The 18,261-nt window shown below is 42.7% G+C and overlaps 1 protein-coding gene and 1 pseudogene across 2 annotated transcripts in view; one reads left to right on the top strand and one right to left on the bottom strand.

Moving 5' to 3' along the window:
• The window catches only part of SMC3 (structural maintenance of chromosomes 3), a 39,284-nt gene extending 32,200 nt beyond the window's left edge, over window positions 1-7,084 (bottom strand). For both annotated transcript variants that reach the window (XM_084994263.1, XM_005671452.4), the window contains exons 1-3: window positions 6,943-7,084; window positions 5,562-5,637; window positions 182-220 (exon numbers count right to left, since the gene is read on the bottom strand). Coding sequence is in view for 1 of the 2 variants with exons in the window: in XM_005671452.4 (XP_005671509.1) it covers window positions 182-220; window positions 5,562-5,637; window positions 6,943-6,957 (130 nt within the window). In the remaining variant the exon portion in view is untranslated. The remainder of the gene's footprint in view (window positions 1-181; window positions 221-5,561; window positions 5,638-6,942) is intronic.
• Window positions 7,085-7,087: 3 nt separating this feature from the next.
• LOC100155946 (ATP synthase F(1) complex catalytic subunit beta, mitochondrial pseudogene) lies at window positions 7,088-15,206 on the top strand (annotated as a pseudogene).
• Window positions 15,207-18,261: the final 3,055 nt, after the last annotated feature.

The raw sequence follows: 18,261 nt of genomic DNA, 5'->3' as shown, positions 1-18,261 counted from the left end.
TTTGAGAGATTAAGTATTTTGTCGTGTCGCATGGCTAATTAATCACTAGAGTAGAACTCAGATTCTTACACTCTACATTAAAACCCTGTTTTCTGGTGTTTCATGAGGACATAACCTCAGATAAAACTACCTTAAGATACCCAGGTCTCACTATATTTAGAATTCGAAAAATAATACCTACCATAAAAGAAGTTACTTTTTCCAGATCCATTTCTGCCCACTATAAAATTTCAAAAAGTACATGTTACATATTTTGTGTAAAAGACAAAACATTACTGAAAGTATTAAAAAATATAAAAGGCAATTTTCTAACATCTTAAAAACTGAAATTAAATACAACAGAACAGTGAACAACAAAAACAGTCAATAAAACAGTTTTAATTACCAAGTGAATGCAGCTTTTAAACAGACTTTTTTCTTAAAGAAATTTAGTTTATTGTTTATTCATTTTGCTCTTTCCCAATTATTAGGAGTAACTATACATACTACTTGATTTTCATCATTTATATAATCATTACAATGACCATGTAGTTCTATTTTAACTGTATATAATAAAATATTTCTAACAATTTAAAGACTCATATAAAGCTAAAATTTTTAAATACTTAAACAGTCATTTAAAATTCTCAAACCAGGCGTTCCCATCATGGCTCAGCAGAAACGAATCTGACTAGTATCCATGAGGACTCAGGTTCAATCCCTATCCTCCCTTGGTAGCTTAAGCTTAAGGATCCAACATTGCCCTGAGCTATGGTGTAGGTCAGCAACTACAGCTCCAATTTGACCCCTAGGCTAGGAACCTCCATATTGAGCAGGTACAGTCCTAAAAAAAAAAAAAAAAAAAAAGACAAAAAAATATTTCTCAAACCATTTCCATGTTGAACAGTTTCCAGTCAGCCCTATATATGATATACAGTCTCTCAGAATTGCAAAAATACAGACAACCCTAAGGCACTTGTTTTTACCACCTGAATTCAGAAATACGTAATTCTATATATAAAAGGATATCAAATATTTCCCACCTAATGAATTCATTTCAACTTTGTTTAGCAAAATTTTCATTAAGTCATGAACAACTATGCCACTCTCTCAATCTTGACCAATATCAATCTGGACCTGAACAAATTAGACTCGAAGCTATCACTTTAATCCAAAATAAATTCTAAAGAGATCAGAAAGTAATGAAGTTCTCTTAAAAAAAAAAAAAAAGGAGGGGGTGGCAATATAACAGACACAGAGGCCAGCTTGAAGAGAGCTTCCAACGGCTAAATCTAGAACAATTTAAGCACCAAAATAAGATGAATTATAAATTAGTGCTGGGGGATACGGAGAATCATCCACAAGTCCATCCTAATAAATATATAAATACTAAAGAAGGAGAGCCTTTGCACAATAGAGTATCAAGTGGTAAATGTGAAACGAGTGCTGGAAACAGAAAAATCATCATTCTGTAAACATCGGAATAAAGGCAAGAATTACCAACAGATGCTAACTCTAAGGGGGAATTTTGATAAGTAGCATAATATTTGATGGTCCAAAAATGTCTCCCCATCCCTCATAAGTTGCAAGGAAAATAACATTATACGGTGAGAAAAATTGGACACAACCTCTACTAGGCAATCAAAAATAACATCATCAATAAGAAGTAGATGAACATCATGTGCCTTCAGATGTAATACCCTGAAAATGACACATCATTTATGTAATACTTTTCAAAAATAACATTATAAAAGATAAAGAAAGGCTCTGGAAATGAGCCAGATTAAGTAAGAGTAAAGAGACATGACAACTGGAGTTCCTGCTGTGGCTCAGCGGGTTAGGAGCCAACTCATCTAGCATCCATGAGGATGTGGGTTCGATCCCTGGTCTTGCTCATTGGGTTAAGGATATGATGTTACCAGGAGCTGTGGTGCAGTTTGCACATACCATGTTGTGTGGCTATCGCATAGTTCAGCAGCTGCAGCTCCGATTTGACCCCTAGCCTGGGAACTTCTATATGCCGTGAGTACGGCCCTTAAAAGCAAAAAAAAAAAAAGAGAGAGAGAGAGAGACACACACACACACAAGACATCTAAACGCAGTACCTGATCCTAACTAGATCTTGTATTAAAGGTGGGAAAATACTATAAAGAACATTTCTGAGACAATCAACATACTTGGAAAAGAAATAATAGATTATTGTACTGATGTTAAATTTATTGCAGTTGATAATTATACTATGGTTATATAAGATAATATCTCTATTCTCAGAAAATACACACTGAAATCACAGGTAAATGACCATGATATATACATACTTAAGTGCAAGAGTGAGTGCAAATGATAAAGCAAGTGGGGAAATACTAACGGTAACGACGTTAAATATTTAATAAGGAAAGATATTAAGAAATATATTATCTTGAGGGGGCAAAAAAAAATTACTATAAACTTTTATCTTAAAAAGCATAGTTATATATAGATATGTATGAAACCAGAGTATTGAGAAAGACCCAGTTTACTGCATCCCCAAGATTCACCTGCCCTAACAAGGGTCTTGGTTGCCTGTCATCAGAGAAGCTAGCTTCCCAACATCTCAGGTTGTTTCAGCCTACCCTAGGGGTGCCTTCAGGTCTGTGAAAGCCCAAAGGTTACAGTTCCCCAGAATGACACAATCCAAAAGCATGGGGGAATCAACGCCCGATGTGGTAAATCAACCAAACAGAGACAGGAGTCAGCATATAGAACCCTCTCTATTCCTCTCCCATTTGAGCTTTCTGAGGTGTGGTGGGTTCACAAAGTCTGTCTGAAGTTATACAATGTGGACCACAAGCCGGGTCTATCTTCTTTGTCAGCTATGACTGCTTTTCCCCTAGCCTTGCCCTCAGACTGCATCCTCCCATTAAAACCTTAGCAGCTAAGCAGACCCCAGGCTCTGTTTTCCAGAAAATCAGGATTAATACAAGTATACATCATTAATATTAAGTCTCAACTGTAATCCTGGTAGAAGGATTACAGTTTAATTTTTTTTCTCAGTTTTTATGCTCTCTCATAATGTTCTATAACTTCACATACAGTTCTTTTGTTAGGTTAGAAAAGAGTATATGGTTCTTTCATCTGAACATCAGATATTCAAGTATCAGCACGAGGTATCTGTCTTCAAATCTTGAGTTTCTTAAGGGTCACAATCATTAAACAATTAAAGTGGTATGCTTTTACCAGGCAGTTTTAGGATCAACCTCAGTCTATACTACTTCTGGTCTTTCTTACATGATTAAGAGAAGTGTTTTTTAAAGCACGTTAAGCCAATAAAACCACATTATATTTTTCAGTTAAAACAAATGAAAGAACACTTCGATAATTTCCTTTGTGACTACTGACAATCCTAATCCAAAGTAGTACAACAGCCATCTGATAACAGCTAAAATAAAAATACTTGATTGGGGAGTTCCCGTTGTGGTGCAGCAAGAAACAAACCTGACTAGGAACCTGGCCTTGCTCAGTGGGTTAAGGATCCAGCATTGCCATGAGCTGTGGTGTAGGTCGCAGACGGGGCTTGGATCTGGCGCTGCTGTGGCTATGCTGTAGGCTGGCTCGGTAGCTCTAATTATACCCCTAGCCTGGGAACTTCCATATGCCGCTGAGGGTGCAGCCCTAAAAAGCAAAAACAAAAGAAAACAAAAAACAAAAAACCTTGATAGGTCCTAGAGACATAATTTAATCATCCCAGATAAAAATGGCCATCATTTTCAGCCCATTTATAAAATCATAGCCAGTCTGCTCAATTTCAAATCCCTGGGTTCCACACTGGGAGATTTAACCAATCACAGACTGAAAATATTGGGGAGGGGGGCAACTTTCCAGAAAGTTCCAAGAAACAAAACTAGAATTTGCCACAAGCTTGTGGCAACTGATTTACACAGTATTTACACTGCATTAATAACTACTTACAGGAGTTCCCATTGTGGTGCAGTGGAAACAAATCCAACTAGGAACCATGAGGTTGTGGGTTCGATCTGTGGCCTCGCTCAGTGGGTTAAGGATCTGGTGTTGACATGAGCTATGGTGTAGGTCAAAGACGGGGCTCAGATCTGGCATTGCTGTGGCTCTGGTGCACGCTGGAGGTTACAGATCTGATTGGACCCCTAACCTGGGAACCTCCATATGTCACCAGTGCAGCCCTAAAAAGACAAAAAAAAAAAACAAACAAAAAAACCCACCACTTACATTTACATTGTATCATAAGCAACCCAGAGTACATGCAAAGAGACTTAAGATTTTTTAAAAAGTTTTATACAAGGGATTCAGCATCCCAATACCAAGGGACAACTGTATACATTTAAGGAAATAAGTCTAGTAATTACTCATTTTTCTCCAAATCTAAAGATTTTCTGATTGATGATAATTAGAAGGCACTTTTAGTCAAAATGTAAAACTCTAATACAATCATGCCACCCTTATGGGACACCAATTTATGAATGATTCTTCAGTAGGTAAGACAGGGAGAAAAGCATATTTTCTTTATTTCCAAATACAAGGTTGCAACTGACACATCCAGAGCAGGTTTCTTCTCTGCCGTCAATTTTAAACTTTTATTATTTATTTACTTAATTCAAAATAAAGTATGATTCTCAAAGTTTTTCTGAGAACATCAGCATTAACTGTTCACCCTTTATTGATTTCTATACCAATCTCATCTCACCCCATGCTATGGACTGAATTGTGTCGCCCCCTCAAATTCATATGTTGCATCCCTAACTCCCTATGTGAAGCTTTTTGGAGATGGGGGCCTTTGGGAGGTAAATGTGAGGTTAAGAGGATGGGGCCTTTTTGGGGGGATGAGAGGGAGAGGCTCAAAGAAGGTCCTATTAGCGTGAGGGGTAGGGCCTCCAGAAAAGTAAAAAAATTAATCCCTGTGGTTTAAGCCACCTAGTCTCTGATATTTTGTTATGGTAAACTAAGCAGACAAATATACCAACATACTCTTTAAGGAGGACACTGCATAGCATAAGTCTTTGTCAACAGCACATTCTATGCTTTTCTGGGGCCTACAAGCACTCATTTCAAAACATTTTTGCTGTCTGTATCAGCCAAATGGAACATTATCATCCAAAGAATTTATGGATTAGATATTACGTTGCAAGGCAATCATGATTAACTTATCCTCACACAACTGCTTTCTCATTTAATTTTCCCAACAGCCCTACAAAATGTGTATCATTATCTCCACTGTACAAATGAGAAAACTGAAGCACCTCAGGGAGTGAAGTTTGAGGAATACATGGCAGCATTGGGATTTGAATCCCATTCTGTTATGATCCAAAGTTTATGATCTTCCCACACAAATACACAACATGACTACCGAATAAAAATGAGCAATTTATGATTGCCTTATCCAATATTTTAAATGTATAAAGAAAGCAACTTCATCAGTGCAAATCAAAGACAGAAAAGTAATTTCACAGAGAAAAAATACATATAAGTGTACATAATATTCAAAGACAGGTCGTCTGTAGCCTAATAGAGACAGAATTTAAATGTCTGTATAGATTGAAATCTGATCGAGTAAAACCATGAACACTTACCAATAACATTATGTTTTGAACTGAAGGGGTCTACAATTGTTTGATCTCTGTAACTTCGAAATCCCTGGATAATAACCTGATAAATAAAAAAGGGATTTATCAAAACACACCCCAAAAGGAATAACTTCTATTTATTTATTTATTTATTTATTGTCTTTTTGCCATTCCTAGGGCTGCTCCCGTGGCATATGGAGGTTCCCAGGCTAGGTAGGGGTTGAATCGGAGCTGTAGCTGCCGGCCCAAGCCAGAGCCACAGCAACGCAGGATCCGTGCCGCGTCTGCAACCTACACCACAGCTCACAGCTCACGGCGACGCCAGATTCTTAAGCCACTAAGCAAGGCCAGGGATCGAACCGCAACCTCATGGTTCCTAGTCGGATTAGTTAACCACTGAGTCACCACGGGAACTCCAGGAATAATCTCTAAACTAACACCTTTTTGCACACCTTTCCGTCCTGGTTTCTCATTTAATGCAAGATAATAAAGTTTCCATTTCAGAGAAGAAAAACTCATTTTGGAAAAACGGTGATTTAAAAAAAAAATCAGTAACCACTGCCAATGTTGCTTTTTTAGGAGCGATAATTAATAACCTGTTAGGAAATTCTCAAAATCAAGCCCAAGGTCCGTAGGAACACTAAGCATTACAAGGCTGTAGTAAAAGCACATCAAACTTGCAGACCGGCCCCAGCTTTTCTGGGCGTCCCTGCCAGCCACACTCCGGCCCAGCCAGAATGAGCATCCCTTTCGTGGAACCGCTGCTCTGAGGCCAACACATCCGACAAGAGAAACTTCTCGCAGAGCGTGAATGGGTCCATCTTTGCGGTGGACTCCAGCGCGGGAAGACCATTTTGACAGAAGTAAACAACGGAATGAGGAGGCACTACGCACCGTGCAGGAAGGAGGAGCCTTCTCACTCCTTGGCTAAGTCGGGGAGGAGCAAACCCCCAGTTAGGCTGACACCCCCAGAGGCGCCCCCGGACTGGGGAGACCCCACCACCACCACCACCACCACACACTAAACGCCCTCGCGGAGCTGCCCAGGGCAGCAGGACGAAGCCTCTTCCCGTCCCGGGCCTCTCCCGCCCCGGCCCACCCGGGAAGACCTAGTGCCTCCAACAAGACAGCCCCGCCAGCCCCTCCACCCCTCTCCCCGAGCCCGCCCCCCTCAGGCGAGCGCCCTGCAGGGCCGCCGGGGCTGCAGGGAGGAGCCCCACTTCTCCGCGGCCCTGCGCTAGTGGGTCGGCCCTCTCCCCTCCCCCACACTCCCTGTCCAGCCCCGCGTCCACCCTGCGGGGAGATGTGAAAGGCCGCGACATCCTCGCCTCAAAGAGCGGTCCTCACGAGCCCGTGGCAGGGGAAAGGAGGGACACATAGACCTCACCTGCTTTATGTACATGGTTCCGGGCGCTCCTAGCCGGGGAGACGGCCTCCGCCGCAAAAAGCAACAGCGAGGGCGCGGGGTCTGGTGAGGAGCCTAGGAGACCCCTCCCCCCAGAGCGCCGCTCGCTCCCCTCCAGCCAAACAAAATGGCGGCGCCCGCGGAGGCGGAGTCCGCGCCTCGGACGGAACCACCCTCGCGACCCCCACGGAGCGTAGGGGGAATCAGGGTTAGGTCCGTTCTTTCTTTTTGGCAAAAGGAACCTTCTACGATGTCTTCAGGTGTATTTCACTTGATCCCTCAATTTTTAGCTGAACTTTTCTGGAGAAATTGTCGGAAGTTTCATTCAGAAAAGCCTCGATCGTGTGGTTGGCCCGTATTTCCTCCGAGCTCAGAGATAATGGTTGCGGCCAGAAGGGGGGAAAGGTTCGGCGCCAAAGCCGAGAGCTAGAGGCGGAGGGCCAGTAGCGGTGCGGGGCGGAGGTCACGTGGTCTCCGACTGTATAAAAATGGGACGACACCACTCCCGTCCCCCCCCAACCAACGCCGCGCGCGGGTCGTGCCATTCCCCCAAACCTGCTGAATGCAGGATCGGGGGCGGGACGGTGTTTGGCGAGCTGAATTCCGGCTGTTCCATTATTCTCTCTTACTCGGGGACTTTTATAAATTTAGAACGGCTCTCAATGGCTCTAGACTGTCCACTCGCAGGACAGCCCCATGTAAACTTGGCGCTGGAAAATTAGTTGTAATAATGTCATGGTTAATACCTCCGGAGCTGTTACTGCTTTATTTGCTATAAATCTAGGCAGATTGGACAACTGCAGCAACAAGATTTAGATAAGATTAAAAGTTCCCCCCAACCCCGCTTTTTTTTTTTAACAGTCTGAAAGCTAAGAGGCGCCAGTGGCAACCGTTGGTGTAGCTGATGTATATCAATCCTAGGGAAAAAACCATTTGATTAGAAATTGGGCCACTGTGAAGTTACTTGCCAACCAAGTTGGTCCCTCCTCACCACCCCTCCCACTGCCCTTGGGCAGTTCCAGCCCTATTTACTGGATTAGCATCTCTATACTGTTGATTTCTAACTCTGGGATCATAGACACATTGATATTGAAGTTTTAAGTCTTCTTTACTAACCTATAAAATGAGGATAAAACCATTTTCATGTTTAGAATTGCAGAAACAATGCATAAGGCTATTCTATTTACCTAAATTATAGAGGTATATAGATGAAAGCATGGTGACCAAACATTTATGATGTTCTTTACAGTGATGAGAGTTTTACTTATTTAGACATACTAAATGAATCTTATCCAATTGGTTTATATAACTTATACAGGCAGAAAAAAATAAAGATTAGTGGAAAACTAATATATAAAAATAAAATATAAAAGGTGATTTGAGAATTAACATTCTTGTATTATTTATTCTGTCTCTACTACAATATAAATCCAAGAGAGAAAGGGTTTATCTCGTTTCTGCTGTTTCTTTAGTAACTCATTCCTAGAAAGTACTCAGTAATTATTTAATGAAAAGTTTCAGGAGTTCTCTTACAGCACAGCAGGTTAAGGATCAGGTATTGTCACTGCAGCTGCTTGAGTTCCTTTTGTGGCATGGGGGTACAATCAAGTTCAGGAAAGCAAAGTATTTATCTCAGTGCCTTGGCTCCTTTATGCCCAGGGATATTTAGGGTCTTCAGGAACCCATCCCACCCACTTCCTATCACCATGGCAGCATCCTTCTCTTGTGGGAAGCATTTAACAGAATAGGTGGATGTCCTTTCACAGGGAGAAATAGTTCCTCCAAGTGATGCACTATCTGGGGGCAAAGGGACATTCCCAAATGAAACTGACACCATAAACCAGAAAACTACACAATGCCTACTTGCTCATAGTCAAACAAATGAGTACTGTAGTTTTTTGGTTTTTTTTTTTGTTGTTTTTTTTTTGTTTTTTAATCTCAGAACATCTCATTAACACATAGCATCACCTCCTTCAATATTTTTACTTTTTTCCCTCCACCCCGCCTTGGATTGATTCAACATGCTCCTCAATACACATTTGGGGGTGGGGAGGGGAAAGGTACTAACCGTAAAGTCTCTTTAAAAATGTGTGAACATAGGTTTGGCACTTGCCATCAGCCTTTACATGAGGCACTGCAGCTGCCGACCCACAGCAACCCCTGAGTGGAGACCAGGAGTGAGGCACTGAGCTCTGGGAAAACCCGAAGAAAAGGTCTTTGATAATCAGATATTTTTAGAAGATTTTAGAGCCTAATTCTTGCATGTCCTAATATCTAGAAAACACTAAAATCCTTCCATGATGACTGATGTCTGTGACTAGTGGTCACCTTCACGAGACCAGCAGCAAACTTCTGCGCCTCCCCCTTTCACCGTTATGACTTTATATAGTGATAGTCCCCCTTTCCTCGTCCAGATGGCTCTGAAATATTGCCTCCTAGGCTGTAGTTAGTGGACAAAAGATGTCATGGTCGTCTGTGAGAACAGTCACTCCCAAGGGTGGGCCAGTGAGCCCTGAGGGAACTCGGGAAAGAAACAAAGAAGACTGGCCTGTAGCTGAGGTGCATATCAAAGGAGTGATTCCAGCAAGCCCAGACCTTTATATCTTCCCATGGAAACTGGTTTTCTGTAAATCTTTTTCTGTAAATCTGGTTACCCGTAAATCTTTTGTTCCTACTACCTTCCCTTTATTGTGAAAACTCATATATCCTAGCTTACTCCCTAGCCTCCATGGATTGGTTTCTCAGTGGTACCTGAGATGCTGTCTCCCCAGCTTAAGTCCCAATTGTACCCCAAATAAAGCTTAACTTTCAACTTTCATGTTGTGCATTTTTTTAAGTTAACAAGTGGAATCTCTTTATTTATTTACGTATTTAATTTTTTTGCTTTTTTCAGGGCCACACCCGTGGCATATGGAAGTTCCCAGGCTAGGGGTTGAATCGGAGCTGCAGCTGCTGGCCTACACCACAGCCACACCAATGCAGATCCAAGTTGTGTCTGTGACCTACACCACAGCTCACGGCAATGCTGGATCCTTAACCCACTGAGTGAGACCAGGGACCAAACCTGTGTCCTCATGGATACACGTTGGGTTCGTTACCCCTGAGCCACAATGGGAACTCTTGGAATCTCTTTTCTTTTTTTTGTCTTTTTGCCTTTTCTTGAGCCGCTCCTGTGGCATATGGAGGTTCCCGGGCTAGGGGTCTAATCAGAGCTGTAGCCACTGGCCTACGCCAGAGCCACAGCAACTCGGGATCCGAGCCGAGTCTGCAACCTATGCCACAGCTCATGGCAATGCCAGATCCTTAACCCACTGAGCAAGGCCAGAGATCAAACCCGCAACCTCATGGTTCTTAGTTGGATTTGTTAACCACCGAGCCACGATGGGAACTCCCTCCTGGAATCTCTTTAATCTTTAAACATACACATATAATAAGCATAATTGCTTATATTTGTATGGCTAGCTCTTCACCAGCTTCAAGGTGCTACGAGTATGATCTCCCTTGAACTTTCCTCATTATGATGAAGTTGTGAGGAGCAAGGGTGCTTATTCCACCCTGGACTGGAAACTCAGAGGTCTTATGTTGACCTCATCCTACAAATTCCATAACCTGGGGACACATCATTTTATTACGTGAACTTTGTTTTCCTGCAATTAAAGTGGGAGCACTTTCTGCCCTATCAGGCAGCAGAGACCAGGACTGCTTCAACAGAGTCATGTGTGAGTAGGCTGTGTTGGACTTCAGGAGTCCCTTGTTGTATCCCAGCTCTTCCAGTTGCTAATGAGACATGGGAAAGATTAACCTCTTGGAGCCCCTGTTTCCTCATCCATAAATTGGGGGTAATATTGTTACCTACTAAGACTTCTAAGCATATAAACTGAGATGGTTTATGTAAAACAACATGCACAAGAGATAATGTTAGCTATTTTTGTTCATAGTTAATAACCAAACTTGTATCCAGCAAGTCCCTGGGAAAAACGATGAGAGGATTAAGTACTCCAGGTGATAATTTGACAGAGGTAACTGTGGCCCTAAGCTAAGACCTTGAATGTGAATTGCTGAGTGCAAATGCTCTCCTTCCAGATGAAGACTAAAAAGAATGCATTTTAGTTCCTGCTGTGGCTCAGCAGTAACAAACCTAACTAGTATCCATGAGGATGCTGGCTCAATCCCTGGCCTCGATCAGTGGGTTAAGAATCTGGCGTCGCTGTGAGCTATGGTGTAGGTTGCAGACGCTGCTTGGATCTGGCCTTGTTGTGGCTGTGGTGTACAGGCTGGCAGCTGTGTGGAAAGTAACATAATGTCTTTTCTATCAAAGGAAATCTTTTTTTTTTTTTTTTTGTCTTTTTGCCATTTCTTGAGCCATTCCCGTGGCATATGGAGGTTCCCAGGCTAGGGGTCTAATCGGAGCTGTAGCTGCCAGCCACAGCAATGTGGGATCCGAACCGCATCTTCGACCTACACCACAGCTTATGGCAACGCTGGATCCTTAACCCACTGAGCAAGGCCAGGGATCGAACCCACAACCTCATGGTTCCTAGTCAGATTCGTTGACCACTGTGCCACGATGGGAACTCCTCAAAGGAAATCTTGGTTACTCCATTTTGCTCTGGTTTCAGCTGAAACACTCTCCTGTGACCAACCCCCCTCTTCTTTCACTCTTCTCCCAGTAACTGTTTCAAATTAGCCAACCAAGAAGAATGTGCACCCTGACCTGACCAATGGGAAGGGGACAGGTATATTACCTGTGTTAGGGAGAAATAGAGAGGGTCTTTTCTTCTCTGCGCCCGTGCTTTTTGAGTCCCTGTGCCCTTCTGCAGAAGTAAAGAACCTTGTCGAGATCTCCCTGTGTTCATGTGTCTCATTTTCCAACACTGACAATCCAAGCCATGTCCCCAACAGCCGTAACTCTGATTTGACCCCTAGCCTGGGAACCTCCCTATGCCATAGGGTGGCCCAAAAAAGAAAAAAAAAATTGCTGGATAATACTTGAATAATAAGCATCAATCTGTGTTTATCTCTTCTAGTAAAGATTCTACATCCAGCCCTGCAGCTGTTTCCTCTTGCTTAAGTGCTGTTTGTCTACTGTCAAGATCAATCTGGTTTTTCCAAGGACCTAACTGGTAAATTAAATGCGAAGCACCACCCCTCATCCTTTAAACCTTTGAGAGTGTCTCTCATTTCCACCATTTTCTCCAAGATGCGGTACTGCTTCTAATTTACAATCTTGGCTGGACTTAAGACAGTTTTAGGGAGCTACACTTGGTCTCTCCTACTGTAATGGTTTTTAGTTCATAGAACTAACCAGTGTGGGATTGTTACATGAAAACAAGACCCACCTCTTGGTAGGCGTGGGGCCAAAAGATACAACTAAGCCAGAGTTTTTATAGGCAAAATTTGGAGGAAGGGCTGCAGGGTGTGTGAACTTCCTCTGATTGGGTGGTGGTGTGGTAGCAGGGTGGTCCAGGAATCCCAATCATCAGCTTTCTGGTTTCAACCAGTCCAGGGTTGCCCCCCGCCCCCTCCACATTAGTTCCTGTAGCAGAACTTGTAAATGCATGTCAGAGAGGATACATGTACTGTGTGTATATGTCAGAAACCTGCCCAGCCACTATACTATCCTTTCTTGATGTTTTTTCTTTGTTTCTGCATTCTCACACTCCCTTAATTAGTAACTGTTTAAATTTGCCCTTTGGAACTCAGGGACCATCTTGGCAGAAGCCTTTTCCCCTACAAACAGGGAAACAAAACAAACCAGGATCAAGAAAGATGTGCCTTTTTTTGTTTTATTTTGTTTTGTTTTGTTTACCTGGCAGGGCCCCGCAGGGTTCTGCCCAGTTTCAATAGCACTCAAAAGATCTGGGTGTCCTCTTTTTCCCCATGGTTCAGTTACTTTGGTAACTTTCAGGGTCAGGTTGGAGGAATAGATACTAAATATGCTTGAAGGATGTATACACCTTGCTCAGGACCCAGCCTTCTATTCGGTTGGTGGGCTGTAGTGTGGGATCTGCCTAAAAGGATCTAGAAGCTGGATGAGGGGTTGTGATTTTCTTTCTTTTCTTTTTTTCCTTTTGGTGACCCTCACAGCATGAGGACTTTCCTACGCCATGGATCAAACCTGTGGCACAGCAGAAACACAAGCTGCTGCAGTGACAACGCTGGATCCTTAAACTTGCTGCACCACAAAGGAACGCAAGGTCATGATTCTCTATTGTGGTGACTCACATCATGTTATGCTCACCCAAGCCTAAATCTAGCTTAGTACGTAAATGACGTTCTACCATCATTGGCTGCCTGTCCATCTCACTCCCAGAAACAACATGGTCTGTTTGCTGTATCCACAGATCCCTATGTTCATGGACTTCAACATAAGAGTGAAAAATAGAAAATCCTACATGAAAGCATAGGAGTAAATCTTTGTGACTATGGATTAGGCAATGGTTTCTTAAATATGACAGCAAAAGCATAAGCGATGGAAGAAAAAATAGATAAATTCTGCTTTACCAAAAATTTTGTGCATTGGAGTTCCCTGGTGGCATAGCAGGTTAAAGATCAGATGTTGTCACTTCTGTGGCTTGGGTTGCAGCTGTGACACAGATTTAACCCCTAGCCTGGGAACTTCCAAATGCCACGGGTGGCTCCCAAAATTCAAAAACAAAAACAGGGGTTTTGTGAGTCATGTGGCCACTGCCTCGGACTCTGGGGCCTTTCAAGAACTCAGCCCTTCAATGCTGCTACCACAAGCCCAGCTCCTACTGCAGGCCACTCCAGCCTCACTCCAGCCTGCCGGAGACTATGCCACTCAAATATCTCCATTGCCAAAGGCAGGCGCCACCACTGGGCGCATCGTGGCAGTCATTGGTGCAGTGGTGGACGTCCAGTTTGATGAAGGACTGCCACCCATCCTAAATGCCCTGAAAATGCAAGGCAGGGAGACCAGGCTGGTTCTGGAGGTGGCCCAGAATTTGAAAGAGTACTTTAAGGACGATTGCCATCCACGGATGGAACAGAAGACTTTGTTAGAGGACAGAAAGTCCTGGATTCTGGTGCACCAGTCAAAATTCCTGTTGGGCCTGAGGCCTTGGGCAGAATCATGAATGTCACTGGAGAACCTATTGATGAGCGAGGTCCCATCAAAACCAAACAATTTGCTGCTATTTATGCTGAGGCTCTTGAATTCATGGAGATGAATGTTGAGCAGGAAATTCTGGTTACTGGTATCAAGGTTGTGGACCTACTGGCTCCTTATGCCAAGGGTGGCAAAATTGGGCTCTTTGCTGGTGCTGGAGTTGGCAAGGCAGTACTGATGATGGAGCTAATCAACAACATAGCCAAAGCTCATGGTGGTTACTCAGTGGTTGCTGGTGTTGGTGAGAGGACCAGTGAGGGCAATGACATACCATGAAATGATCAAGTCTGGTGTTATCAACTTAAAAGATGCTACCTCCAAGGTAGCACTGGTGTATGGTCAAACAAATGAAATGCCTGGTGCTCAGTCTTTGGTAGCTCGGAGTGCACTGACTGTAGCTGAATACTTCAGAGATGAAGAAGATCAAGATGTACTGCTGTTTTTTGATAAGTTCTTTTGCTTCACCCAGGCTGGCTCAGAGGTGTCTGTTTTATTGGGCAGAATCCCTTCTGCTGTGGGTTATCAGCCTACCCTGGCTGCTGACATGGGTGCCATGCAGGAAAGAATCACCACCACCGGAAAGGGATCTATCACGTCTGTACAGGCCATCTACGTACCTGCTGATGACTTGACTGCCCCTGCCCCTGCCACTACCTTTGCCCATTTGGATGCTACCACTGCGCTATCCCATGCTATTGCTGAGCTGGGCATTTATCTTGCTGTGGATCCTCTGGACTTCTCTTCTCGCATCATGGATCCCAACATTGTTGGCAGTGAGCATTGTGATGTTGCCCGTGGAGTGGAAAAGATGCTACAGGACTACAAATCCCTTCAGGATATCATTGCCATCCTGAGTATGAATGAACTTTCTGAGGAAGACAAGTTAACTGTGTTCCGTGCACGGAAAATACGGCATTTCTTGTCTCAGCCATTCCAGGTTGCCGAGGTCTTTACAGATCATATGGGGAAGCTGGTACCCCTGAAGGAGACCATCAAAGGATTCCAGCAGATTTTGGCAGCTGAATATGACCATCTCCCTTAACAGGCTTTCTATATGGTGGGACCCATTGAAGAAGCTGTGGCAAAAGCTGATAAGCGGGCTGAAGAGCACTCGTGAGGGAGTCTTTTCGGCAAATTAAGTACTCATCCTCTTTGCAGTCCCTCTCCTTGTCCCTCATGCAAACAGTTTTCTCTGTAGGCCATGAGAGCCTTGATTGAAGACATTGTATTCTGCCTGAAGAGTATTTAAGGTTTCCAATAAAATGTACATCCCTCAAAAACAAACAAACAAACAAACAAACCCACACTTTACTTGACTTTTTTTTTTTTTTTTTTTTTTTTTTTTTTGGCTTTTCAGGGTTCCGCTTGTGGCATATGGAAATTCCCAGGCTAGAGTTCAAATTGGAGCTGCAGCTGCTGGTCTACACCACAGCCACAGCAATGCAGGATCCTTAACCTACTGAGTGGGGCCAGGGATTGAACTTGTGTCTTCATGGATACAAGTCAGATTCGTCTTCACTGCACCACAATGGGAACTCCCCACTTGACTTCTTTTAATCAAGAAAAAACATATATTTCCTAATATGCAATAATAAAACAAATGATGACTGTGAAGAGGATTCTGAAGAAATTAAAACTGGAGTTCCCAGTGTGGTGCAGTGGTTAACAAATCCGACTAGGAACCATGAGGTTGCGGGTTCGATCCCTGCCCTTGCTCAGTGGGTTAAGGTTCTGGTGTTGCCGTGAGCTGTGGTGTAGGTCGCAGACACGGCTCGGATCCCTCATTGCTGTGGCTCTGGCATAGACTGGCAGCTACAGCTCCAATTTGACCCCTAGCTTGGGAACCTCCATATGCTGCAGGAGCGGCCCAAGAAATGGCAAAAAGACAAAATAAATAAATAAATAAATAAACAAATAAATAAATAAATAAAAAGAAATTAAAACTAAAACAATTTGTAGTAGTTTTACATGGAAGTATATGTCTTTGTGTATTGAGCTCATATTTGTGGGCATAATTGACACTGAAGTGCTAAAACTGTGGTATGCTATTTGCAGAGATATACTAGCTAATGAAGCTAATAAAGTCATCCATACAGATCAATGGAACAGGATAGAGAGCCCAGAAATAAACTAATGCACTTGTCTCAACTAATCTACAACAAAGGAAGCAAAAAATATACAATGAAAAATAATTTATTCAATAAGTGGTGTTGGGAGGAGTTCCTGTGTGGCTTAGTGGGTTAAGAACCCAACAAGTATCCATGAGGATGTGGGTTCAATCCCTGGCCTTGATCAGTGTGTTAAGGATCTAGTATTGCTGCAAGCTGAGTCTTAGAAGAAGAATTAAAAACGCAGTGCTGGGAAAACTGGACAGCTACATGTAAAAGAATGAAATTAGGGGCGTTCCTGTTGTGGCCCAATGGAAGTGAATCTGACTGGTATCCATGAGGGTGCAGGTTCAATTCCTGGCCTCTCTCAGTGGGTCAGGGATCCGGCATTGCCATGAGCTGTGGTGTAGGTCACATATGCGGCTTGGATCCTGAGTTGCTGTGGCTGTGGCATAGCTCCAATTCGACCCCTAGCCTGGGAACTTCCATATGCCTTAGGTGCGACCCTAAAGAAAAAAAAAAAAGAATGAAATTAGGAATTCTCTAACACCATACTCAGTAATAAACTCTAAATGGATTAAGACCTGAATGTAAGACCAGATACTACAAAAATTCTAAAGGAAAACACGCAGAACACTGACATAAATCACAATAGTTTTTTTTTTTTTTAATCTGTCTCCTAAAGTAAGGGAAATGAAAGCAAAAATAAACAAATGACAATTAAACTTAAGAGCTTTTGCACAGTAAAGGAAACCGCCGACGAAACAAAAAGACAATTTACTGAATAGAAAAAAATACTTGCAAGTTATATGACCAATATAAACATATATAAACAACTCATGTAACTCAACATCAGAAAAAGAAAACTCTATTAAAAACTGGGAAGAGGAGCTTCCACCATGGAGCAGTGGGTTAAGGATCTGGAGTTCTCCCTGTGGTGGTGCAGGTTTGTTCCCCGGCCCAGTACAGTGTGTTAAGAATCCAGCATTGCCATAGCTGTGGCATAGGGTGCATCTGAGCCTCAGATTTGATCAATGGCCCAGGAACTTTCATGTGCCACGGGCACAGCAAAAAAAAAAAAAAAAAAAAAAAAAAAAAAAAAAAACTGGGCAGAGGGGAGTTCCCTGGGGCCTAGTGATTAGGATGTGGCATTTTCACTACTGCGGCCTGGGTTCAATTCCTGGCCTTCGAACTGAGATCCCTCATCAAGCCACTGCCCGCCACAGAAAAACAAAATAAAACAGGGCAGAAGAACTGAATAGACATTTTTCTGAAGAAGAATTCAGATAGCCAGCAGACACATGAAAAGATGCTCAATATCGTAACCGTCAAGGAAATGCAAATCAAAACCATTGTCAGATATTACTTCACACTTGTCAGAATGGCTATCATCAAAAAGAACACAAATAAAAAGTATTGGTGAGGATGTGGAGAAAAGGTAACCCTCATACACCATTGGTGGGAATGTAAATTGGTGTAGCCGTTGTGGAAAACAGTGCAAAGTTTTCTCAGAAAACTAAAAATAGGAATACCATATGATTCAGCAATTCCACTCCTGGCTATATACATGAAAAAAAAAATAGTTTGAAAAGATACATGCGCCCCAATGTTCATAGCAGCATTATTTACAGTTGCCAAGTGTCCATCAGCAGATGAATGACTAAAGAAGATGTGGTGTATAGACACACACACACACACACAATGGAATACTAGTCAGCCATTAAAAAGAATGAAATCTTGCCAGTTGCAGTGACATGGATGACTTGGAGGGCATTATGCTAAGTGAAATCAGTTAGAGATATTGTGTGATATTACTTATAGATGAAATCTAAAAAATGCAACAACAAACAAGTCAATATAACAAAAAAGGAGGAGACTCATAAATATAGAGAACGAACTAGTGGTAACCAGGAGGGAGGTATGGAAGGGGCAATATAGGTATAGGGTAATGTGAGGCATCACTTATTGGGCATAAGCTAGGCTACAAAGATGTACTGTACAACGCAGGGAATACAGCCAATATTTTGTAATAATGTAAATGGAGTATACCCTTTAAAAATTGTA

Source organism: Sus scrofa, chromosome 14, assembly GCF_054392235.1.
Source record: "Sus scrofa isolate SSC_HxYL_T2T_F1_AM1 chromosome 14, Sscrofa_HxYL_maternal_Yorkshire_Landrace_v2.0, whole genome shotgun sequence".
Classification (NCBI taxonomy): domain Eukaryota; kingdom Metazoa; phylum Chordata; class Mammalia; order Artiodactyla; family Suidae; genus Sus; species Sus scrofa.
Note: the sequence above shows the minus strand (reverse complement) of the source record. Positions and strands in the feature narration are given on the sequence as shown.